At 33.9% G+C, this 26,477-nt stretch overlaps 1 protein-coding gene across 1 annotated transcript; it reads left to right on the plus strand.

The window, feature by feature from the left end:
• Positions 1-6,077: 6,077 nt before the first annotated feature.
• Positions 6,078-26,282, plus strand: LOC148275026 (proton-coupled zinc antiporter SLC30A2-like). Its single transcript, XM_088236252.1, has 9 exons — positions 6,078-6,539; positions 8,900-9,025; positions 10,874-11,036; positions 12,689-12,842; positions 15,856-16,205; positions 19,056-19,231; positions 20,238-20,362; positions 22,170-22,285; positions 26,000-26,282. The coding sequence occupies exons 1-9, from the start codon at positions 6,387-6,389 to the stop codon at positions 26,149-26,151; spliced, it is 1,515 nt and encodes a 504-aa protein (XP_088092378.1). The 5' UTR covers positions 6,078-6,386; the 3' UTR covers positions 26,152-26,282.
• Positions 26,283-26,477: the final 195 nt, after the last annotated feature.

Here is a 26,477-nt window from a genome sequence, read left to right on the forward strand (position 1 = left end):
ATGCCTAGATTTCCATATTCCCTTCTGAAAAATGTTTTCCCTCTCTTTTGAAATAAATTTAAATCTTTTGCGAGCCAAATTTTTTTTCGTATAAAAAGGTTTCCTCAGTTTGTCATAGAAGATTTGCGTATTCTCTCTCTATTTCAACTGAAAATTCTTTGAATTGGAGACAATTGACCAATTGTGTTGACAACCTTGATTACCAATTCCAAAATATTGAATTTCTTCTGGAGATGTCTTCGCACAAAGCGCTTTTTGGTGACAGATGCAACGATAAACAAGTATGATGATAGAAACAGAACCTTTTCTCTTTCCGGTCATACTTTTTGTCCCATCTGTTGAAATTGAAACAATTTTATCGGTGTTTCTCTCCATGTAATGACAGCATTTGCAATATCCTCGCCGCGTGTTTGACCTTTCAGTGGCAATAATCCTAAAAGTACTTCATTACGACCCGTTGACAAAATAAGTGAAGAGTGAAACTTGGGTCGTGTGAGCCATGCTCAAGTGGGTAAAGATGCAGCTTGGGAGCCACGGTTTGCCGACCACTGTTCCAGTGTATTTTTAAACTTTAATTAATAGTAATATTAAATTGTAAAATTTATATCAAAATTTATCAAGAACGTATTTTTTTAAATTGATTAATATTTCAACACTTTACGTTTCTTTTATTTCTTCAGATAACTCATTGTACAGTTTAAATTCCTTGCACATTGAGTTTTGAGACTCTGTTTTTCTCTTCATTGGTAATTTTATCTTTCTTTACTTCTAGTTACATATTTGTATGGAGTTTTTGGTTAAATTTTATTATGTTTTATGTGATTTAACCCCTAAATTATTTTATGAATGAATATTGCAACAATTATCATCACAAATAAATAAAAATAACACCCCACATTGTAAATCAAAGTTCTGAAATTCATCTTTGAAATTTTTTGTAATTTTAAGGTTATTTTAGTATAAAATTTTAATTTTGTGTATTATTTATAAAATTATCTAGTAATTTATTTTAGATTTAATTTTAGGCAAAAAGCACACTTTGAATAAAATTAAATGCCTAAATAAAAAAAATTGTTTGAAAATTTCACATTCCATGATGTTATTGGTTGTATAAATATTAAATTTTAATATTTGTGCAAATAATTTTTCATTACCTTTAACGTTACCCAAATGTATCTCTAGTTGGTCAGAAAGTCTCACTTGATTTAATTTATTTGAAAACATTTTGTTTTTCCTCGTTCGCTCCTAAGTGGAGCATGTGGACGTCACCAGATACATCCAGAAAATCCTTTCACCAACTAGCGCATATACATACTTAAATTCGACTGAACCAGATCTAGAAGCTGCTCGGGTTAAGGCTCTCTCGGGGCATCTGAATTATGTTTGTTATTCTTAAGAGTGAAGAAAAACAATGTAGATTTTATGAATTATTGTTTCCATAGACAATCTATGATTGATGTATTAATTCAAACAACCATTTGCAGGGTTATTACTGATCGTTCAATCCTCCCCGATTTCACGTCAACCCTAAAAATTCTTCCTATCCAGCAGAGCGGTTTCAGACTGGAATAACTTCCTAAACATGGTTACCTATTCCTTGGCAGTCAACCAGTTTTTAAACCGCTTGGATGATTTCTTAAAGAAAGTACAATATAGTAAATAGTTATATTTTGTACTAAATATCGACACTCCAAGATGGGCTGCTTTCGACAATATTATAGCACAGCATTTGGATAGTAAATAAATTGTCAAACTTTTAATAACAATTTAAAGAAAGGTTGTCACGAAACATGTAGGGGATGTACAGGCTAGCGAAAAACTAGAACAGCGTAGTATTTAACACGTTTGCGGACACTTTTCTCATATGAACATGCATCTTATTCTTATTTTTAGAGGGGGTCAGTGCTATGCTTTAAGCTCCTGACATCACTGCGACCTGTGAAGATCTATTGTGACGGGTCCCTGTGAACAGTTCTCGCTCTCCAAACCCAGGTCTATAAAGAGCCTGGCTACTGTGTGGACGGCGAGAGTTCTCATTTTGCTAAATCTCCCTCTCCAAGACCAAATCCGTAAAGTATCAGGCTATTAGGTAGGGGGCAAGCTCTTTAACATACTCGGGTTTAACCAGTCGAGAATGAGGCTTCTTTTATGATGTAAAGCATCACATTCTCATAAAATGTGTATAGGTGTTTCCTCATCTGCACTGCAGAACCTACATCTAGATGTTTCGGAAAGGTTCTTTCTAGCAAGGTGTGAACATATATCATAACTTTCTTTTTTTTTAATATTTAACTTTCAATTGGACCATAGTTGACGGTTTGAAGTAAATCTTATTTGACTAACATACTGGGCCACTTTTGTTGCTGTCTGTCTTTTTATAGGGACACAATATCTCCTACCATATAATTACTTCAGCTTCACGCAGGCTTTAGCCGCGTTTTCACTACCAATGTCATTTTCTGAATGAGAGACACGGTTTGACGGCCATAGTGGATAGCAAACGTGTTAAACAAAAATTGGCAAACAACATCCCATTTAAAACGTTCACACAAACATATATTTATGCTTCTTTTTTCTCGATATTATGTGTCCAAAGATAATTTTTGGTAATTCTAAAAGTAAAAGGCACATTCAATTTCAAGCCCTGAAATCTGTAAAAGCAAGAAAATGTGGGCAAATTTTGCTTGAAGATTTTGATGCCCAGATCTCTGTTCCAGGAGACAACGGGTACATAATTAGATCTAGTCTTTGGCGTACAATCTGAATGAACATGAATTGTTTAAAATTTAAAAAATATATTCAATATGTCGACTTAATACATTAGTATATTTTTTTAAATTATGCATTATGTACTTGATAAATCAACTTGGAGCGAAGCTCATCTTCCAATATAATCATCTTTGCATGCAGAAATGACTTAAAAAAGATATAATCTTAATTAATACTCTTTATTTCCTTCTCGAGTAAATATGTTCACTTTTACCCTTCTGTCAATTTCTTGATGATCTTTTTTGTAAATTTGTATAAAATGATTTTTAGGTATTGTTCTAAATTATGTTGTAATAAAAATTATTGTTACACTATTAGTTTTTCTTTATTTTATTTTTTAATCAACTGTTACACCCATAGTCAAAGGATATATTTACTATACTGTTTAAATCACGTCTGTAGAAACATCTCTTTTCTCTTCCTTAATCTTTCCTCCTTTACTCTTTCCTCCTTTTTTCCTTTTTCCCATTTAGTAAATTTATTACGTTTATTTATATTTTAATATATCTTTAGCTTTTTAATATTTTTTTCTATTGAATATGTTCTGTAACTTGAATTATAAAAATAAAGCTTTTATTTTATTGGTTGGTAGGAAGAAATTGCCATTTGCCAATGTACAAATAACATGTACAAAAAGTTAAATAAAAAAAATATATAATCAGGGTGCTACACTAAACCAGAGCATTCTTACATGCCCACACATCATATCGACGTTAAAAAAGATAAGTTACTTATGTTAAGTTATATTGAGTTATGTAAATGCTGAGATATGTATAATTTAAGATTACGAGATGGTTTGGTCTTGAAGAAAGAATGGTAAAACCGATATATATGGCGAGAATGAATGGTAACTTAGGACGAGGATGACCAAGAAAGGCATGGCATTATCAGATAAACCAAAATCTTAAATCTGGTCATGTCAAAAGCGGACACAACCGAAGGGCATGTATAGCAAGTTAGGAATGTATGTCAGACCATTAACTGCTAAACTTCCTCATTACAATAAATTTACTGATTGTCCAGCTCATTAGTCAGACGAGTGTGAAAAAACAAATGTTCCTCTATCAGATTCACCTCAGATAATTAAAAAATGCTACCAAAAAAAAAAATGTTGTAAATTTATTTTTGGGTCATTTCAAAAACATTCTTAAATACTAAACTAACAAAGCAGAGATTTTGAAAAACGCGATCACTCAAAATCATCGATGTACTGTAATTATGCATGAACAGATCCATGAATATTTTCAAAACCTGATGAAGGGCATTTTTGTTAGATTTATTATATTTTTCCAGCTCATTAAGGTAAATGTACTGACGTACCTATAATAATAGATCTGTTTACTTTTGTAAACGACAAAAACTGAAACCTTTATTGATGTGGATGAAATTCACCTGGCTGAATTATTTCACCTACTAGACAGCGCCTGAAAATTCTTTTAAATTTTTCCAGATGAAGAAGTTGAGAAAGTGTGAATGTTCAAACATAGGCAAAATGGTGATAGTTTCACATTGTGTAAAGTAGCCACTGGTTTATACCAGCCAATGACAGATCATAAGCCCTATAAATGCCTAGACCTCCACATCCTCTTCTCAAAAATGTTTTCTCTCTGTTGCAATCTTAGGTTGCAATTTATTTATATATAGATGTTCGAAGTTTAAAAAAAAAAATTCAGTACTTACCTATATATAAAAAAGTAAATTTATTGGAATTATGACGTTTTCGTATTGCCACACTTTTGATACTTGGGAAATTTAAATGAAAAAATTGGAATGCGAAAATGCCTCAAATTAATTGGCGAATTAATAGGTACCTACTCTGTGTGCTTCAAATAAATCTAGGTCAAACTTACCAATGACCAAAGAGGTACATTATTGCCAAACTTGATTGCTTAGTATAATACAAATTACGCAAGTTAATTTTCTAGTTTTCCTCGCGATTTATATCAATTTAGTTTTATTTTTCCCCTGTATGTTAAAATTTAGATTCGATATGCGAATATGAGAACAGTTATTCTACAAAAATAACAACTGAAATATTAAACAAATAACAAACTTTAGCCATTAGATATGTAAACACTAAATGTGGCACCAAGCACCCGCGGCTTATGATGGGTAACATAACAATAAAATCATACGTTATTGTAGAAAATATTACTTTTGGCAACAATGTAAGAGATTCTGCTGTTTTAAAGCATTTTTTTTTATTCCCAAATATAATTGCTTGGAATTTCAAAATAAGTATTGAAGATTTGATTCTTAAAATACATCTTTGCCTAAAAATATCTGCAAAAGCCGCCATTACAATGAAATATTTTTACAGAAATAAAATAAAAATTTTAAAAAGAAAATAAATAAAACACTGAATGAACTTCACACGTGTAAATTGCAATTTATTTTCAATTTTGATACAAATAAGTCATTCGATTTTATTGCGGATTTTAACTTTTATTTTTTTTCATTTTATCGAAAACTGGTTATTCTGAGTACATTTTTGAGTCTTGATTATGTGGGTCTGCGGGTCTTCATCGCGAATTCAGGGGCGATGAAGAAGAATTTATACCTTGGTGTAGCAGCTGAAGATGGTGACGCAAGCCGGGGGCCTGCACGGGGGACAGGGCTTCGGGGGATTGGGACAGCAGGGAAGACAAGGGATGGGGCAGCCGCTCCCGCAACACGGCGCGCAACAAGGATCGCAGCCCATTTTCAGATGTTTGTTGAAAAAACAGCGAAGAAGAATTGAAGTTGTGAAGTTCTTAGCTTATTTTCACTAAAATTTGGTAATAATCTCTCCAGAGCTTTCTAAAATGAGACTATTCTTGTTGAGGACGCGAACGATAATGATCCTCTCCGAGTAAAATTTTTTAACTTGGATAGGATTTTGTTTTGAACATTATTACAATTCGTTTTTTGAAATTCCAAAAAAAAAAATCAAGTACCGACCTTCCTAAGTGCTTGCTTACTAAATAACAACAGTAGTAAATAACAAACGCTTACCAAAATAGTCTAGTGTTTTGGTTTAAAAACCATAGTTTACTCATTTTTAAGTCATAAACCTTATAAAATACATAAAACAAGAGTATGTAATTAAACGACACAAAAAACTATTGATCAACTTTTAGTCAACCATTAAAAATGAAAACTACTGGATCCATGCTTTATTTTTTTAGAAAAGATTTTATTTCACAAACTATAAGAAAGAAAATGTAGTAACTATTTTTGTTTAATTTTTGGGTAAAGTTACAGTACCTACTCTCGAAACGCCATATTTTTTAGTGCTCGCGATTTGACGTTTGTCATTGGGCGATTTTCTAGCTTTTCTTGACGCCGCGCCGTGGAGTGAAAATTTATGTGTTCGTGCGGAAAATGGATTATTTCCGCATCAGACGGATTTCTTTTCACGGCAGTTAATACCAACATGCACCTGATGTCATTTCTGCACTCTCGCAATATTTTTAAATCGATGACTTTTGCGATTTTTTCGTGAAAATCGTGTGTTCGGCGATGTGTGTTCTAATCTTCGGCGTTTCCGTGTTTATTTATTATCAGATAACGTCTTGAATTGATAAGGGGTCAATTTCGATTCGATTGAGTTGTGCGCTGTAAATTTTAAAGTGAAAATGAATGAAGACATCAATTGGGACGAGATTCGCTCCGACGATTCCTTGTTACGACCTGGAAAATTATTTGAACAAGGTGTTCAACAAAGAAATGCCTTTGGATCGTCTTCTTTCGAAAATACGGAGGGCATGGATGCCCCGCTGTTGCGAGATGTGAGTTATCCTTTTAATGAAAAAACTGATTTTAAATTACACGTATTGATTTGAAAAAAAAAAAAAAAAACATAATAGCAAATAATACTCGCATTACGGATGCAATATGATAAAATTTGTACCCATGAACCTGCCCTGACTCGCTAGGTATTAAGCCAGAGCATTTATCCTTTTACCTATATCAAAATCATCGCATAGTCACAATCTACACAAAAATCTAACATATTTAAAAAAAAATACTGCTCTTACTTACGAAATGAGAAAATTATAGTAAAAGTATATTCTATTCATTAAAAAAAATCTGTCTAAATCTGTTTTTTTATCCATGATTTCAACAACAATTTAAATCGAAACAAATTCAAATAATTTATGTTTATCATATTGTCCTAATGAAATGCATTGAACAGTTTTAGAGCTATGAAAAATGAGTGTCTTTGCCCGAGTCTGGATTCACAATAAGGGATTTCAAGTAAACTATTCAATCTTTAAGTAGATCTATTAAAATTTTTAGGAAATAAATTTTGACGCATAAAAACATATTTGAGACATTGCTGGCAATAGATTTATCATAGCTTCGAAAGTTCAGCTTCCTAAAATAATTGATTGAAGGGAAAAGTTGAATTTTTATAAGGTATAATTAGATTTAATACGGTTTCTAAAGGTTTAACATGATTATTATAGGCTCCTCCCCATCCAATTATTCCATAAGAAAGAGAAGACTGTACAAGAGCATGTTAAACCATTTTGCTAATTATTTAAATTAATAACTTATATGGAAATATAAGTTATTACATCATTTTGCTAATGTTTGGACGAACATAACTAGTTAAATGTTTGAAAGCATAGGTCAAATATCTCAATTTGTTAACAATTTTTTCAGTATGATTAGTTCACAAGTTGACAGTCTAACGTTACTCCCAAATATTTTATCGCCATTTTTGTGAAAATCACCTCAACGGCGCTTTGCAATTTACATATTACATTTTCTGATTTAAAATTAAGGTTATAAACAAAAGAAGGGAGATTGTTAAGAACTGATTTTACATTTTCTATAGTGACAACTCATATAAGACTGTAAAATCCCGTTCCTTCTCAAATCCTTCCTATATCAAATGCTTGTGCTTCTACCGTCCTGTGAGCAAGTCACATATGAAAAGTTGCCTCTCCGATAAATCTTTATCATATACTGCGTCAGCATATTTAGTTCATCATCATCTACACGATACCGGTATCCGTGCTGCAGCAATAGTGAAGTGCTCCATATAAGAAACAATTGGAAGAACTTTAAAAGCGAGTAACAATTTCCATACAGTCCACTAAACTCTAAATCCCGCTGTTATCAATGTACAATTGAGCTGGCCATACAGAGATTTTATTTGAGATTGGAAATGACCGGGACTGTCGATGATTCGCAAGTGTGAAGGCAATCGGTTCCAGGCAGAGGTGCCGGCAACGGCAAAAGCACGATCTCCGAACCTAGTGTTTGGGCAGCGCCGGATTTCAACAAGTTTTCCTCTGTGCCCCGATGCAGTGCCCTATACACCTCCGGGTGTGAATAGCAAAATTATTATCGTGATTACTTAAGTACCTGTTTATGGAATGTGTTGACAATAATAATAATTGACTAACTAAGCGAGAAATCCAATATAATTGCATATTGTCACATTCTCAAGAACAATATAAACTGGACCCGAGTTTATAACTTTAAGAGAACAATTGAAAGTTATGTAAACAGTTTAGAAACAAGAAATATTGCTTTCAACAACTTATATCAACAATATTAAACATTGGTTTTTCTCTAAATTAAATAAATTTGAAATTTATATTTGAAGCACTAATTTTGTGGTTATTCATTATAATAAACTAAATACAAAACAACTTGGTTTTTAACCACTTTTAATTTTTTCTCCCGACCAGTTTAGAAGCTACACAAGCTTCTTTATCAAGGTATACTTAATACTTAACGGACTTACTTATCTTAATAAAAAATGGATTGTCTCAATCGCCCAAACCAATATTGAATAAACTGCTCCACAAACGTATAGTTCATTTTATGTTTTTGTTATTTTATTGTACCTTTTATAATATAAATAATATGGGTATACATAAATTAAATATAAACTTATACATGTAGTGTTTAAAATTGTCTGAATTAAAAAAAAAAAAATCTTTATACATTAGGTCTTCTTTATTTATTCTCACATGTAAAAATATTTTAAAAAAAATATATTGTTAAGTGTCCTCAGCACGGGTAACCCAAGTAAGGTCACATTATTTTTATTATTAATTATTGTTTATAATGTGAAAAAAAAATAAAAAAATAAATATAAGATTGACTAATTGCAATGAAATGTTTCTAGGAGGCGTACAGCGAGATCCCAATACAAGATGCCATCACAGACCACTGTCACTGGAGCCCTAAAGTTGTACACAAAGCTGCGGGGCCCCAGCTGCTGGCGGCCACCATTATGTGCGCTATATTTATGGTGAGATTTTTACTATATATGAATACAATTCTTGGGTTGGATTTAAAAAAAAAAATTGTAGACCTGAAACTATGCAAGTTCCTTATCGTGACCTGTGTATGGAGTGTAGAGACTAGAGGCTTTTGAAATGGGATCCTGTAGAAGAATTCTGTTGATTTCCTGGAGAGACCGCATTATAAATAATTAATAATACGCAGGTTCTTAGTTTAATCGAAGGAGGAAGGCGTCTGCTTAAGACCATCTCCGAAAGACGTGCTAAATGGACTGGTCACATAGAGTGTCACGAGGATTTCCTACATGAGGTAATAGAGGCGACAAACTACAGGGGGCGCCCTCGCCGAGAATACCTCGAGGGTTTATTCGAGGATATGAGCTGCAGGTCATATAAAGAGAGCACGGGACAGACCGGAGTTGCAGAGGAGATATTAAGCTTTGCTGCAAACCGAAACCTGAGCGAATTTGTACTGTGTCGCAGTCGGCAGTAGGTACACTAATTTTTTCATTTATTTATTTTTTAATTACATTGAGAACATTACAGAGTATCCAATTGATTCTCAATACATTACAAATTATACATATCAGATTTATTAAATAGAAAAGAGAAAAAAAGTCATGTAAAACTATGGCTTTTTTATTAATATCCCTACAGAGATGAGGTAGAATTTTTTCAAATTCAGGATTATGGATATTCGAGCGTTTACAGGCGGAATGGGGATGTTACAGCGGTATGGGGAATGTTGTAAATACGTAAAGTGGCCACTTAACCCAGCCAATGACAGGTCATAAGCCCTGTAAACGCTCGAATATCCATAATCCTGAATTTGAAAAAATTCTACCTCATCTCTGTAGGGATATTAATAAAAATATATACCTACTCCCCCTTGGGAGAAATCCAGATTTGTGTATGTACAAAATACACGTACCAAATAATGTTGTAAAACTATGGCCTTAATTCTCCAATGACCCGTCTTTGTCGTATTGTTAACTCAAGACAAGATCTGGACTTTTTTGGTTTAAGTTTACAACGATTTAAACGAGCACCAAATAAATAGTCCAGATCTTGTCTTGATGTCCCTTATGTTTGTCAATGCTTCTTTTCTTTTTTTAAATGTTTTAAACTATTCTTTTATTGTAATATTTAAACCCTATAAATTGTATACATGGACAATGTCTGTTAATAAATAAATAAATGTAAAATGGACATACATATTACATATTTAAATTTATTTCAACAGAGAGGGAAAACATTTTTGAGAAGGGATATGGAAGTCTAGGCATTTACAGGGCTTATGACCTGCCATTGACTGGTTTAAGTGGCCACTATGTGATAAAGGTTTCAGCTCTTTTACTTCACAAAAGTCAACAGATGGAAGAGTTAAGGAAATGTGCATGTTCAAACATGGGCAGAATGGTGAATGTTACACAGTGTGTAAAGTGGCCACTCAAACCAGCCAATGACAGGTCATAAGCCCTGTAAATACCTAGACTTCCATATTCCCTTCTCAAAAATGTTTTCCCTCTCTGTTGAAATAAATTTAAATATGAATAACTCCCTAGGGGGGAAATCCAACCAAAAAAAGGAGTATAAAAATTTGATTTTTTTTTTAAGCGTTGCCTAGTAGGTGATTTGGTTCAGCCGGATGAATCTCACCCACATGATAAAGGTTTCAGCTCTTTTACTTCACAAAAGTCAACAGATGGAAAAGTTGACAAAATGTGGATGTTCAAACATGGGCAGAATGGTGAATGTTACGCAGTGTGCAAATACGCATATTTCCTTCTTAAAGGTGTTTTCCCTCTCTGTTGCAATAAATTTGAATATTGATAACAGTTTTCTGTATCTTTCAGATTGGGGAGCTGATAGGCGGATACCTGGCTGGGAGTCTGGCCATCATGTGCGACGCGGCGCACCTGCTCAGTGACTGCGCCGGCTTCCTTCTCGCTCTCTCCGCCCTGTTCCTGGCGCGCCGCCCCCCGGGGCCCCGCATGTCCTACGGCTACAGAAGAGCTGGTAATTAGCATTCATTTGCCATTCGCGTAGGGCACCGCATTGTTGCACCAATGCGGCGTTTATTGATTGTCTGTTGCATGAGGTAAGGTGATCAGTCTTACGCTTCAGGTGTCAGTCCATGAACAGTGAAATATTGAAGCTAATTAAGTTAGAATAAATAAAAAAAATATTTAAGTGACATGTGAACAATTTAAATTCAATTTTGAAGATTCTCAGTTCTCCTTAGAACTGGTTTTTCTAGTGAGGACTCTTAAATTAATTTTGTATGTATTTTTTTATGTAGTATGATTTTTGTTCATTTTAAATGGGATCGTCATATATTTAAACTTTGTGATCGATTGCGGACTCTTGTGAATACTTTTTATAGGTTATCTTTTATTTTGCCTAAAATCACTCGAAAAATTATTTATTTTTTTATAGTAGAATCAATAATAAGATATGGTATAAAGTCGTGGGGACATTCGACTAAAACTAATATTAAAATGATCCAGGGTCTACAGTACTCTATAGTTAAGAGAATTGTACCAGCAGAGATTTACGAACAAAGAAGTGATGATGTTCTCCTGTACAAAACACTTAAACTCTACCTGTTCGAGGATTACTGTGGCTTTGCATCATTTTAGAACAATTTAATAGTAATACATTAAAAATTCCTCTCAAACATAACCATAATACACGCTTCACGTATAATGATGGTTTGGTAAAACCAAAAGTATATAATAAATATAGTAAAAGAACTCTCAAATATTTAGTACCTAGCATTTTAAATTTATTGTTGAAAGAACTTGAATTTAACTCACAATGTAACAAGATCAAAATAAGAGAGTGGCTACTCGATCAAAAGATTATATATGAATAGTAGCTAATGTTTAAATATTTTAATTTATCATATATTTTCTTGTATTTAAAAAAAATAAAACAATTAGGAAAAAAAAAATGTGTTTTTTGTATACTGTAATCTTTCCGGCTGTTAATTATATCTGTTATTCATTGTCTTTATAAATGTAGATAATATTATATAATATTGTATAAATATAATCTCCACCAACAAGCTACAGAAAGAGGCTTGGTGGGATTTTAGTTTTAATAAAAATATGATCATTGAAATTTGAAAACTGTAAAAATGTATAATTATATTAATAAGCCTTTGAAATGTGGTGCTACAGGAGGATATTAAAAATCTCCTGGGTGGATAGAGTCCGAAACGATAATGTTCTCCGACGGATGGAAAAAGATAAAGAGGTACTGAAGAGGTCATCCTACAGGGAAGGATTGAAGGAAGACGCAGTGCAGGTAGAAGGCGCATCTCTTGGCTTAAGAACTTGCATGACTGGTTCCATTGCAGCACTCAGTCTTTGTTCAGGGCAGCTGTCAATAAAGTAAGAATCGCAATGATGATTTCCAACCTCCACCGAGTAGAGGAACCATAAGAAGAAGAAGAAATAAAAAAATAGTTACAAATCAAAAAAGATTTTCAAAATGTATTTAACATGTAATAAAAAATATGTGCATTTAACATTAAAATAATTAGCTAATACCTGCGTCTGCAAAGCGCAGCTGTTTTAAAAATAAAAATAAGTTGTTTGAGGGAACTCCTTAGTAGTCCATAGTCTTTTTTCTCTGTATACATGTATGTGATGAATCTTTTCCAGAGGTGCTGGGCGCGCTGATGTCCATAATGCTCATCTGGCTGGTGACGGGCATCTTCGTGTACCTGGCCATGCTCCGCCTGTGGGAGGGCAGCTACGACATCCAGGTCAACGCCATGATGATAGTCTCCGGAGTGGGCATGTGCGTCAATGTCCTGTGAGTATATTCATTCTGTGCCGGTCTGGCTGATGGGTATTTTTATTCGCCAAGTCTAGAAAATCGAGCATACAGTTTGAACAATCGTGATTAAAGTCACCGTGCGTGGATGCTAAACTTGCTCAAAAGTATCGTAAACGAATATGCGAGACTAAAGAAAATCATGGGAAATCCAAAATGATTAGTGCCGAATGTGAAAAGAATTACAGATAATGCTGAAAAGATATTGCAATCCTCAAATGGGCACAGTGGATCCACGACTGAGTACGTCTGCTGTAGCTTAACCACAAATAATTATCGACGTGCTTAAAAACATGCTAAGCATTTGAGCGATCACAATGAACAATAATGAACTTGCTTAAGTTATCGCAGTCATAAGTCAACGCTCGTGTCAGTTTGTTTTTTGTTTTCCTTGTAAATAAATACAGTTCACTGACGAAAAATCGGCGTTTACTATAAAAAATAATACTATATATTGCAACAATATTTTTAACAATAGTTTGTCCAAATTTTTGTGGACAAGGACTAGATTTAACTCCCTAGGAAGCTGTTAACATCAACGTAGATGTAGCCCTTTAGATGCCTATAGTCCTTAAAATGTAACATGATTAGAATGACAGTTGTCAGAAAAAGTGACGACATAACTTTGTAGTAATATTAAAGGAGTTATTTATATTGACACATGAAAAATCATTTGTATCTGGCGTGATAATTTATTTTTTTATTACAATGCTTGAAAGATGAATCAACATTAATATATAAAATCAGCTTTAAAAATTAAAAAAAACTAAAATAAACCTAATTATTAACGACGTTCTTACAAGGTTACATCATTTTGCAAAAACGAGACGGAACAAATTGATCAATGTAAATTAATCAAATAAAAAAATTATTCGTTTGATGTTGTTCATGAAAAAAGTATAAATGTCTCATTTTTTGGTGAACAATTATGTTAAACACACTATAATAGGCTTGTTTTTTCGTTTTTTATATCAATTTTCGGAAACAAACTTTCATGATTGCATGATATAACTGATAAAATCGATTTGATCAGTGATCAGTAATTTCCCATCACTAATGAAATTAGTTTGACAGCTGTCATTCTAATCAAGCTATATTTTAAGGACTATAGACTTCTACATTACCTTCTCGAAAATGTTCTTCATCTCTGTTGTAATATGATGGTGTTAACGGCTTCCTAGGGAGTTGAATCCAGTTCTTGTCTACAAAAATTTGGACAAACTCAAAATATTGTTGATAATTCCACCTGGTCCATGAAGAAGAAGAAAAATTGAAAAATAAAAATTTCAGGCTTTACCTAGTATGTAGGTGATATAATTCAATCAGATAAATCTCACCCGCATAAATAAAGGTTTCAACTCTTAAGGAATATAGATGTTCAAATATGGGCAGAATGGTGAATGTTACACAGTATCTAAAGTGGCCACTTAAACCAGCCATTGACAGGTCATAAGCCCTGTAGATGCCTAGACTATATTACCTTCTCTAAAATGTTCTTCATCTCTGTTGTAATATGTGGCTATACATTGCATTTGCAAAATAGTAAGGAGTATCTAATACAAAAAAGTGTAGGTACATTAAATTACAATAACTATGGTGACTGCTTTTCTTGACATTTGGCTAGCCAACCGCAGGCTCAATGAAATGAATAGCACGATAAATAATAAATAAATAAAAACAGCAGTTTTGGAATATTTTCCATATTTACACCGGTCAAATTCAAATATGGGATTGCGCAGCAGGATTATACGTCGCAAAACGGTGAGAAATTGTTATCACGTCGATAGTTATTTGTGATTGAGCTGTTGGCATTGGGCAATGCCCTATGGGTATTTATTTATAGATAAATAAATACTCTGACGACTATCAAATGCCGAGCATTGAGCCTTTTACAATACACCTATATATAATTTTCAAAATTCCTACTGTTTGTACTTGCTTGTTCAAACTAAGGCCTTATCTTTGGCCGTAAATTAAGACCAATGGATTCATATCTACAATGGCGTGTTATACTGACCTTCGCATTAATCCTTTTTATTGTTTTATAATCATACGCTGTTCTAAGGTTAAAAAAACGCATTGAAAAAATATGTAATTTAAAGTAAGTGTGTGTATTTATATTTTTAAACATTAAAGTTCTTAATTTGTTGCAACAAAGAGTCACCGTTAAACCACTGGGAGTCTTCCCTAATTCTGACCTTTCTCTTGACGCTCAAATCAGTAGAACGATGCTTTTACCAGCTGAGACAGATTAAATGCATACGCAAAAATTTGCCCGTTGATGCCGCCCGTCAATTAATAAATGCGTTTGTAGTGTCTAGAGTCGATTATTGTAATGGTATCTACGCAGGTCTACCGATGAATATAATGACTCGCCTACAGTCTGTATTGAATGCCGCAGCGAGACTTATTTTTAGAATCTCTAAGTTCAGTCATATCACTCCACTACTTCGGGAATTACACTGGCTACGTTATCCACAGAGGGTGGAATACAAACTCTGTTGGCTTATGTATAAGTCACTGCACAACTCTGCTCCAGAATATCTGAGGGAACTCTGCATTCCAGATGAACTAGCTGACAGACGTCTTACGCTTAGATCAGCTACGTCTACGTCGAGATCAAAAGTTATTATGCCTCTACGCAAACACCGCATTAAATTCGGCGAACGCGCATTTGCGGTCGCAGGCCCTACGGCATGGAATGCTTTCCAAGCAGAGGTGCGAGGCTGTGAGAGTGAAGTGATGATTCAGAAAAAAACTTAAAACCCACTTGTTCTCTAAATCATTTGAATTAATCCGTAGCATGTGATAACAAAATAAATTGTTTTTCTTAAATTACAAATAAAAAAGTTCAAATTTAATTTATTTCAGCTGGAAGCTAGAAGATATTGCTCTTAGCAATAAACCCCCCAAAGTGCATAATTGTTTTGTATCTGAGGTTTTATATAAAAAATAAACCAATGACAGTATTTGATGTACATTTTAATTACAGAATGGCGCTCATCCTCCACGGCGCTTGTCCCGGCATAGCGCACGCACACAGCCACGGCGGCTCCCATTCGCATTCCCACTCGCACGACCACAACGCCTCGTACACCGACGCGCGCAGCGGCAGGTCCGCCAAGCTCAACAACGGCTACCGCAACCTGGGCGTGGAGGCGCCCGAGGCCGGGCCCGAGGCCAACGGCGGCGCAGGCCACTCCGCCCTTCTGGGGATCTCCGTCCACAAGGCCGCGCCGCCCGGGAAGGCCGCGTTTGCGTCCGCGAATGGGGAATACGCGCTGAGAGACGTCAACGCACACGAAGGGGCCAATTCTTCCAGTAATGGATACGCCCACGCAGGTGGGCACAATGAATTATAGTTCCGTGGTTTTAAAATCTGTTGAAAGATGGCAAAATTGATGTTAAGTAATTTTTTTAAAATCTATGATTTTTTTTTTTGCAACAGAGAGGGAAAACATTTTTGAGAAGGGAATATGGGAGTCTAGGCATCTACAGGGCTTATGACCTGTCATTGGCTGGTTTAAGTGGCCACTTTACACACTGTGTAACATTCACTATTCTGCCTATGTTTGAACATCCACATTTCCTCAACTCTTCCACCTGTTGACTTTTGTGAAGTAAAAGAACTAAAACCTTTATCATGCGGGTGGAAAACCAGCCAATGACAGGTCATAAGTCCTATAAATGCCTAGACTCCCATATTCCCTTCTCAAAAATGTTTTAATTAATTAATTAATTATGGATAACTTATATAGCGCCATTTTCGTAATAAAATACCTCAAGGGCGCTTTACATGGTGATTCTATTGTTAAGTTAATTTAATTGAAGCTTTTAAATTTGTAATTTAATTAAAATAATTTATTTTGTTGTCACGTGCTACGGATTTATTCAAATGATTTAGAGAACAAGTGGGTTTTAAGTTTTTTCCGAAACATCACTTCACTTTCACAGCCTCGCACCTCTGCTGGGAGAGCATTCCATGCCATAGGGCCTGCGACCGCAAATGCGCGTTCACCAAATTTAGTGCGCTGTTTGTGCAGAGGTTTTCCCTCTCTGTTGCAATAAATTTTAAAATGAACAACTCCCTAGGGAGAAAATCCAGCCAGTCTGCAAGCATTTGGACATACTCCAAACATTGTTTTAATTTTTTTTTTATAATGAGCTTGATTTGCTTTGAAAAAAAAACTCAACATTTTCTGAGCGTGGTCCCATATTCTCTCGGTATGGGCACAAAAAATCAATCTGCTCTCATGGATCCCAGCAGAATGCCCCTACGAGGTTTTCTCAATAACGAGAACACGAATGACGTCTTCTCGGAGACACTTTTCGTAGATAACTCCAAGGGTATTCAACGTCGTGGAAGAACCTTTTAAGTTCTCCAAAACAATGTCTACGTTTAAGATTACTACTACTACCAGCACGCCATTTCTCCGTAGGGGTGGGCATAGAGAATGGACCGCCACACACGTCTATCTTGGCATACATTCATAGCTTCTTCCATATTCACACATCTTGTCATTCATGTGTGCTCCGGCCCGACTAAACCACTGCTAATAGCGTTAAAGAATTATGTAAAAATGTGTATAGCACAAAACCAACGGACAGATCTAATTTTTATCAGTCAACAAAAATATTGTTATTTATTCGAATTAGCGTAATAACAAAAAATAGTAAACTATTAAATTCAAGCGATTATGTGCTCTTATAATACCGCGGTAGAGTTATATTTAGCGTTTATACTCAATTTAAAAATCATCATCTTAATCCCTTTCCGCACCTATGGTGCATAGGGCCTGCATTGGTACACCAATTGCAGCGTATCGTGATCGTTTTTGTTGCATGAAGGTAAGATGGTCAGTCTTACGCTTCAGGTACCAGTCCAGGGACTATGAAATATTCTGTGTGAAAACACAGAATATTTCATACCATGTCGGGAATCGAACCCGAGACCTCTCGCATGGTAGGCAAACACTCTTGACCATTACCGCCGAATGCCGAAAAAAATTGCAGCGATTTATATTTGGATAATTTATATAGCGCCGTTTTTGTGAAAATCACTTCAAGGGCGCTGTACAATAAATAAATATCCCAGCACGCCTTGCAGCTACAGAGCGTATACAATAAGAAATCTAGCCCCTGTTTACATTTTTTTATTTTTTTTATTTGACAATGAAGTTAAGAGTTTTAGTAATATTTAAAAAAATAAAATAAAAACAAATTTATAAAAATAGAAGTTCTATTACACAATTCTTGCAATTTTTTTATATTTTTCTTACTTTTCTTAATTCTTTTTTTTGCTCTTTTTTGTGTTAAATACATTTCTGTCTTCATATTTAAAAATGCACTTCTACTCTTTCCACTTTTATACTGATATTAAAAGATGATATTTTAAATATTTTTTCCAAAAAATTTTTTTTTTTTGTATAAATGTCTTTATTTGTATATATGCATGTAAACCATGTAAAAGCCTAAAAGGCGTTTAAATAAAAATAAAAAAATCTAATCGTCTTGCAGCCACAAAGTGCACGGACGAGCGAATAAATTTACAAAAATAAACATCGAGCATAATAGTAAATTTGTAAAGTGTTCATGCTAAAAAGTAAACAATAAAAAACTGAACAGATAAAGCCTTTTCAACATGCGACAATAATACGATACATAAAAGTTAAAATGTAATATTTTGGGTTTAGTCTAGAAACCTCAGACAAAACTTACTCTTTCATACCGATAACCATAGAACTAACTATGGTTTTCATTCCCCTATGCCCAGAATTCTTAGGTCTGCCAACAAACATACCAGTCTTGATTTCTTGTTGTCAACAAGTTGTCTTCTTTCAAACAATCACTGAATCAAATTCAATTATAAACACCTCTCTCCCGGTTCCACCCCCACAAAGTCTACTATGAACCATTGAGTCTTTCTAATTTTGTTATAATAATTTTCTATGTATAAATGTGTCCATAAAAATGCCCATTGGGCGTATATATAAATAAATAAATTAACTAAACTTAATTCCCTAAACTTCCTCATTATAAATCAAATTTCAAAATAGGAAGAATAAAATTTTTTTTGTTAAAAAGTACAGAACCTCACCTTTTTACATTTTAAGTGAATTAATATTTCTTGTCAATTGTATTACTAACCCAACTAATTTGTACTAAATTTCATAACACATTTTGTTGTTCCAGGTTTCGACGACGTGGAATTATTGGGCGCCGGTCGCCGCCACTCCTCCAGCCTGGCAGACTGCTCCCCCGCCTCCACGGAGCAGAGCATCAACGTGCGCGCCGCAGCAATCCACGTCCTCGGAGACCTGATCCAGAGCGCCGGAGTGTTCCTGGCCTCTGTCATCATCAACATCTATGTAAGTCTGTTTTTCCAACAAAGATGCAACTACCGTCTCGACTGCTTCTAAATCAATAGCATTCGAGACAAAAAATATTACAAAAAATTAACTTTAAAAAATGAAATATTTCTTGATGTAATAACTTATATTTACATATAAGTTATTAATTTTAAAAATACCAAGTACACTTCCCCTTATTTATTTTGACCAATTAGCGCTTTCACCCTCTAATGGGCATCTTCAGACTGGTGAATATTATACAGTCTAAGGATAATTTATATAAAACTAAATATTATCTTAAGTGTAGGTACATGGAATTCCATCAAGAATTGTCAATAAATAATTTCAATGAAAAAAATGAAATATTTCTGTTTAAAAAAACATCCACCCTGCCAGGAATCGAACCCAGTACCTCAAAAATGGTAGGCGAATGCGTCAACCACTAGAAATATAGGTGGACTTGCGTCCATTCAACTTTTTTAGATTTTTATCTGAGAGCAATACTCATCAATATGCAACAAGTCGCATTCAGGGTTCTGGTTCTATTTCACACACAGAACTGTATTCTCCATCCGTCTGGACACAGCGACAAAGAAAACAATATAATCAATTTCTAGTTTTTTATTTAGACACCTTTTAAAATTTGACTCTACCAAATAACCACGAATGCAATAAATAATATATCAACAATTTGTCCTTATTAATTGGCAATCGGTCTATATTAATCCCTGATTGGTCCATATTAATTGCCTATTGGCCCATATTAATTTCCTATTGGTCCATATTAATTGCCTATTGGTCCATATTAATTGCCTATTGGTCCATATTAATTGCCTATTAGTCCATATTAATTACCGATTGGCCCATATTTATTACCGATTGGTCCATATTAGCTGCCTATTGGTCCATATTCATTTCCGATTGGTCCATAGTAATTGTCGATTCTTCCAAATTAATTGCTAATTGGTCCATATTAATTGCCGACTAACGGAGCGCCTCAACATTCTGACTCCCGTTGTTTCAGCCCGAGGCCAAGATAGTGGATCCGCTGTGCACATTTGTGTTCTCCATCATCGTGATGTGTACCACTGTCAAGATTCTGCGGGAAGCCACCAACGTCCTCATGGAGGGAGTACCGCAGCAAGTCAGGTAATCAATAAATATTTGAAAAATTCAAATATCAATCAATCAAAATCTCTAAAAATGCAGTGGGATGATGGGGATTTAACATCCAAATTTTGACACTTATTGATGTGGATGAGATTCATCTGTCTCACCTACTAAAGCTGTGTTATGCCTTGATATGCCTTGCCGCGGTGGGTGTAACTTTCAGAGTGATAATACGCTAAGCTATAGAGGAGCCCAAACGTAGGAAAACTATTCTATGACTATTGGGTATTAAGTTGGCTACAGTTCGCAGCAAAACAATGGGCCGTACTCAGGTCGAGAATTGCCAAATGGATATAAATTTGCATTGTAAATACTCTTAAATATGTACCTGTGTATTTATTATTGCTGGGTTATTTCAATTAATTTTTCTATAATTCGCCTATATTTATTTTATAAAATTGAAAATACACGTGTGTGTTTATTTTTTTAATTATTTATTCATTTTATTCACAATATATGTACTTATGTTACATTTATTGAGACATAAATCCCAACTCCGTGGACCCAAAGTCCTGTGTTGAGTTTGTTTGTCTGTCCGTCACATTTCCAAAACGGCGAGTCGTAGCGGCCTGAAATTTGAACACGTTATTTTAGATGTGATTTCAAGGTTAATGTTGCTATTGTCGAGTAAAATTAGAATCAACCTCTACTCGATAAAAACTCAAACTTTATATGGATGCCTAGTGCTGCCCCGACATATTGCCCGTAATCAACTGTCATTATCAACAGTAAACATACTTTAATTTACAAATTTATCTCCCAAATTGAGAAAAAATAGTATTTGAAGTAAATATTTTGTTATAAGGAAAGTTTTTGTGTCGAGACAATAAATGCCAAAAATCAATGTTAATCCTGGGAAAATATTTTAAATCAATTGCCTGTGAAAACTGACTCCTTTAACACCTTTGACGCTCCTACTGCTGCTTCCAAACATACTGCAATTCACCATAGTCGAGTTTTATTTATTATAACGTAAATATCCAAGTTATTTACAAACAAAGCCAAGCACAGCTACAAAAGCATCTGATCGAACCGTTATGTTTATGTTGTCAAATAAAACAAAACGGCCACCAATCTGTTGCTTACCAACAAACCAATATCCTATGAAACATAGTGATAGGGCTTTTCTATAGGTTCACGCATTATTACTCTGAGATTATACTTGTATATATAAAACATTTAAGTTTGTAAGTGAAAATTCTTGATGGAAGGTCATTGTAATTTATTATATAAATAAAACACGAGTGATACTTTAATCCACAAATTTGGAAACTCATTAAAATAGCATTATATCAATTCATTAGTTAACCCAAAGAAAATTTGTCGATAATGATCCTTAAGATAAAAATAACTTTAATTAATGTAAGTAATTACATATAACTTTGAATTATCTATCCTTACCTCTGTTCTGTATAAATACATTTAACTCTTTAATAAAGATACGTCTCGAAGATGTCGCGAAAGCTATGAAACCGGTCACTGGATATTCCAAATTTGTGGATTAAAGTATCACTCGTGGTTTATTTATATAATAAACTTGTATATATGTTTGTATTCGAAAATAAAATAAAAATAAAATATGACAAAATATGGAAATTATCCTGTGAAGTACAAAAAAAAGGAATTACGCATTAATTAATCATAAAAAGTGATTTTTGCAATCTGAAAAAAGATCCAAGTGACTGGAGAGGGCTACCAATGTTGCAATGTAAGACAATCTGGATCACTCTCCGGCCTTCGTTCTTCATTAGTGGCACGAAATGAACCGTTTTCTCTTTCTCTCCAGGTACGAGAGTGTGCTGGCCGCCTTGCGTGGGCTGGCGGGTGTCCGCGCAGTGCACAGCCTCCACATTTGGTCCATAACAAACCAGCAGAACGTCCTCTCTGCCCACATCGCCATAGGTAAATTACTCGTCCATTCCTAGCTGCATTATTGGTGTCCTATCAAAATTTGGAAACTGCTGAACAACTATTACGGGATGATTTATATCATGGCAATGATCGTCACGTGATGTAGGTCTGATCATCGATACTAAGAGGACCAAACTAATGCATATTAGATCTGGAGCCTTGTATAGTTTCCCACGATTTTACTTTTTTATTATTTTTATCAAGTGTACACAGCACAAATGCCTTTCATAATCTTAATCTGTCTTCATTGGAGAGACGTAGAACTGAGATGGACCTTATATGCATTTTCAAAATACTTAATGCCATAAGTGATGTCCCATATTTGTTGCAATCAATTTCTTTTCATGTTCCCAACCGTGTCACCAGAAGTCAAAATCTTATATTTATAAAATCTCCCAAGAGCAACTTTGGTTTTTATGCCCCAATGTCCAGAATGTGTAGATTAGTCAATTCATCACACGACTTGGAATTCTTTGGGATAGATCTTCCGGCTTTTCGTAGATCTCTTCGCGGCTAAACATTGTGGGATGAAGTTGGATTGGCATGGTTTAGCTCAAAGTTTTAGGTCTTTCGCTTTTATAAATATATTGTATACAATTATTGTTTTGCCCTTATTTGTCTTTGCTAAATAGTTTTATGTTCTTTTTGTTCAGTTTCTTGCATTTATGTTTCTTCATGTAACTGTTGTAATTGGCCTAGGCCGTATATATAATAAATAAATAAATAAATAAACATAAGCATAAATACATTTAAACGACACTATTCTATTACAAAATTATTTTATTGAGTAAACAAACAGTATGTACACAAATATTGACAATTTCTTTGTATACTAGTTTAGGACACTCATGCACACCAAAAAAATTGTTTACACTTAATGCAATAATTTAAATTATGTTAAATATAATAAATGTAAAAGAAACAAAATGTAAAAATATGTATTTAATAATAAAGTTAAATATCTGCTTCTCTCAAAATTTTATATAAACCCAAAAAACCCAAAAACAAAGCCTAGTATAGTGTGTTTAAGACAGTTATTCACAAAAAAAAGACGTTTATGCTTTTTTCATGAATAACATCAAATGAATTATAATTTTTTTATTAGATCAATTTACATTGATCAATTTGTCCCATCTCTAACATTTTTGTAAAATGATGTAACCTTGTAAGAACGTCATTAATAATTAGATTTATTTGAGTTTTTTTTTAGTTTTAAAGCTGATTTTATATAATTATGTTGATTGCATTGTCAAGCATTGTATTAAAAAAATAAATTAACACGCCTGATACGAATGATTTTTCGTGTGTTAATATTTATTTATTTTTATATTTTATTTATTTTATTTAAATCTTAAAGTAGGGCACACATATCATACATATTGTTATGTGTGTTCTAATAATAACATTGCAAATATATTTAATTTATAAATTGTTTATCACATATGTCTTGACCATTATTTTAAATTTTGATATGTTTTTTTCTTCATAAATATTTTTTTCCATTTCGTAATACTTTTTAATTGCTTTAAATAAAATTGAATTTTGTGACTTTGCCTTTTTCCTAAATGGAAGTCTAATTTTGTTCTTTTCTCTAGTATTGTGATCGTGTTCATGCTGGTTCCGATCAATTTTTTTCCAAAATTCTGTTTTTTTATTAGAGTTTATAATTTTATGAACAAATATCATTGTATTGTAAAATATTCTTTGTTTATATGTTAATAATTTCATTTCATTTACCATCGACTTTACCCTCGTATATCTGATTTTTTTCAAAATGATTCTAAAGGCTTTATTTTGTAATACAGTTAGTTTATCTATGTTTTCTTTGTTTGATAAAAATAAAATGCTACTACAGTAGTTAACGTGTGGTTCAATAATTGCTTTGTAAATAGTTTTGCAGGAGTCCTTATCAATAAATCTTCTGATCCTTCCCAAAATTGATATTTTTTTTGCAATCTTATTTATTACCATCTTAGCGTTTTGGTGAAATGTAAGTTTTGAATCCAACATTACACCTAAATATTTAATTTCAGTGACTTCATTAAGTTTTTCATTTTCTATTACAATTGATGGCGTAATTTCTATTCTTTTGTTTCCTATATTCATGTATTTAGTTTTGTTAACATTTAATTTTAATTTATTAATTTTTAGCCACAGTGATACACTATTAAGATCATGATTTAGTCTGTCCATAATTGTTTTATAATTTTCTCCCGATATATATATTAAGGCATCGTCTGCAAAGAGTCTTATTTTTGAATATTTTAATGTTTCGACAATATCATTTATGTATATAATAAACAAAACCTACTCCCAATGAAATTTTGAGGGGCTCGGAAATTTCATCATTCACCTTCGTTATTTCGGCATTTCTGCCATTTACATATATGTAGTATAAAGAATGCTTGAATATATATATATTTTTTAAATCGAGTATGATATATTAATATACTCATACTATACACATTATAAATGACTTGAAATACATACATATTTTAAAGTAATTATAAAATAACAAAATACTTCTTCGCAGTCTCAATCCTGGGGATTGGTTTGCAGCAAAGTCCTGCATCTCGTCCTCCATTGGTCTCTATTCTCTGCAGCCCTCTTCAGCTCGACATATGAGGCGCAGTTTAAATCTTCGCACGCTTGCTCCAAATATTCCCGTCAGGGGCGCCCTCTATAACTTGTCCCCTCGGCCATTCCCTCTATGATGTCGTGCAGGAGACCCTCATGGCGCATAATGTGGCCGATCCATCGGGCTCGCCTCTCTGAGATGGTTTTGATTAGGTGCTTACCTTCTTCGATTCTGTTGAGAACCTCGTCATTAGTGATGTGGTCTCTCCAGCAAATTCCTAATATTTTTCTGCAGCACCACATCTCGAAGGCCTCTTGTCTTTTTTTATCTCTTTCGGTAAGGCACCATGTCTCACAACCGTACATCAATATGCTCCATACATATGTCTTGGCAAGTTGCTTGCGGAGTTTTATATTGATATTATTTGACTCAAAAATCTTTGATTTTTTGTTAAACGCAAGCCTTAAATCTATCAAATTATAACTACTCTAACCCGATCTCCTGAGTTGATTTGCTCTTTTTGATAAGAATATGTTGGACACTTTATTTTTTAAGTTAGGCAGAGATAAACTAAATCTGTCCATTGCAATATTGCGTATTGTATCTTTTTCAACTTATTTTTAAATGTACCTACACTTAAGATAATATTTAGTTTTATATTTATTATCCTTACACTGTATAATATTCACCAGTCTGAAGATGCCCATTAGAGGGTGAAAGCGCTAATTGGTCAAAATAAATAAGTGGAAGTGTACCAAGTATTTTTTAAATTAATAATATGTAAGTTATTACATTATTACAATGGAATTCCATCAAGAATTGTCAATAAATGATTTGAATAAAATAAAAAAATATCAAAATATGATGCATATTTATTCCCGGTATTCTGTAATCTAAAAATAGGTGAGTTATATTGAGCTACCGTTCAAGAATTTTGACAATAAAATATTGTAGATGTTCCGCTTAACCCAGGTGGTACATAGAATGAAATCAACTTCAGTAGATCACTCCTTAGACGTAACTACAGAGTTATGTCGTCACTTTTGCTGACAACTGTCATTCTAATCAAGCTATATTTTAAGGACTTAAATAAGTTTTTTCGATAATAATTTCTCTTCTTCCTTCAGATCAATACACGGACTCCGACGGCACTCTGCGGCAGGCGCTGAGCATCATAAAGAGCAAGTTTCGTATCGACCTCGCCACCATCCAGGTGGAGCGTTACCGCGAGGAAGCCATGTCCGCGTGCCCCCAGTGTTCGGCCAACACGGGCACCTGATCCTTGTTCATCATCGGCTAGACCGATACCCCGACGCGCTTGGCGCCCGGTGAAAAAATTCCACTTCTACCGTCAACCTATAGCATAAGAATCAAATGTGAAAAAATCTTTTTAAACCGATTCTGGATTTTTCGCCCACTGGGATTGATATCCATATTTAGATATTTTTCAACAAAGATGAAGCTGTTGGGAATATGTAAGTCTTGGCATTTACTTTTCTTCCCGGATTTGATGTGTTCCGTGATTCTAGTTTTAAAAGATCTTCCGGTCTGTCCAGCGTAGGATTATCAGTCTGCTCAATGGAATTTAAATGGCAACCTTTCATT

The sequence above is a fragment of the Micrasema longulum genome, unplaced genomic scaffold (genome assembly GCF_059751315.1).
Source record: "Micrasema longulum isolate JH-2025_06_02 unplaced genomic scaffold, ASM5975131v1 h1tg001527l, whole genome shotgun sequence".
In the NCBI taxonomy this organism is placed as follows: domain Eukaryota; kingdom Metazoa; phylum Arthropoda; class Insecta; order Trichoptera; family Brachycentridae; genus Micrasema; species Micrasema longulum.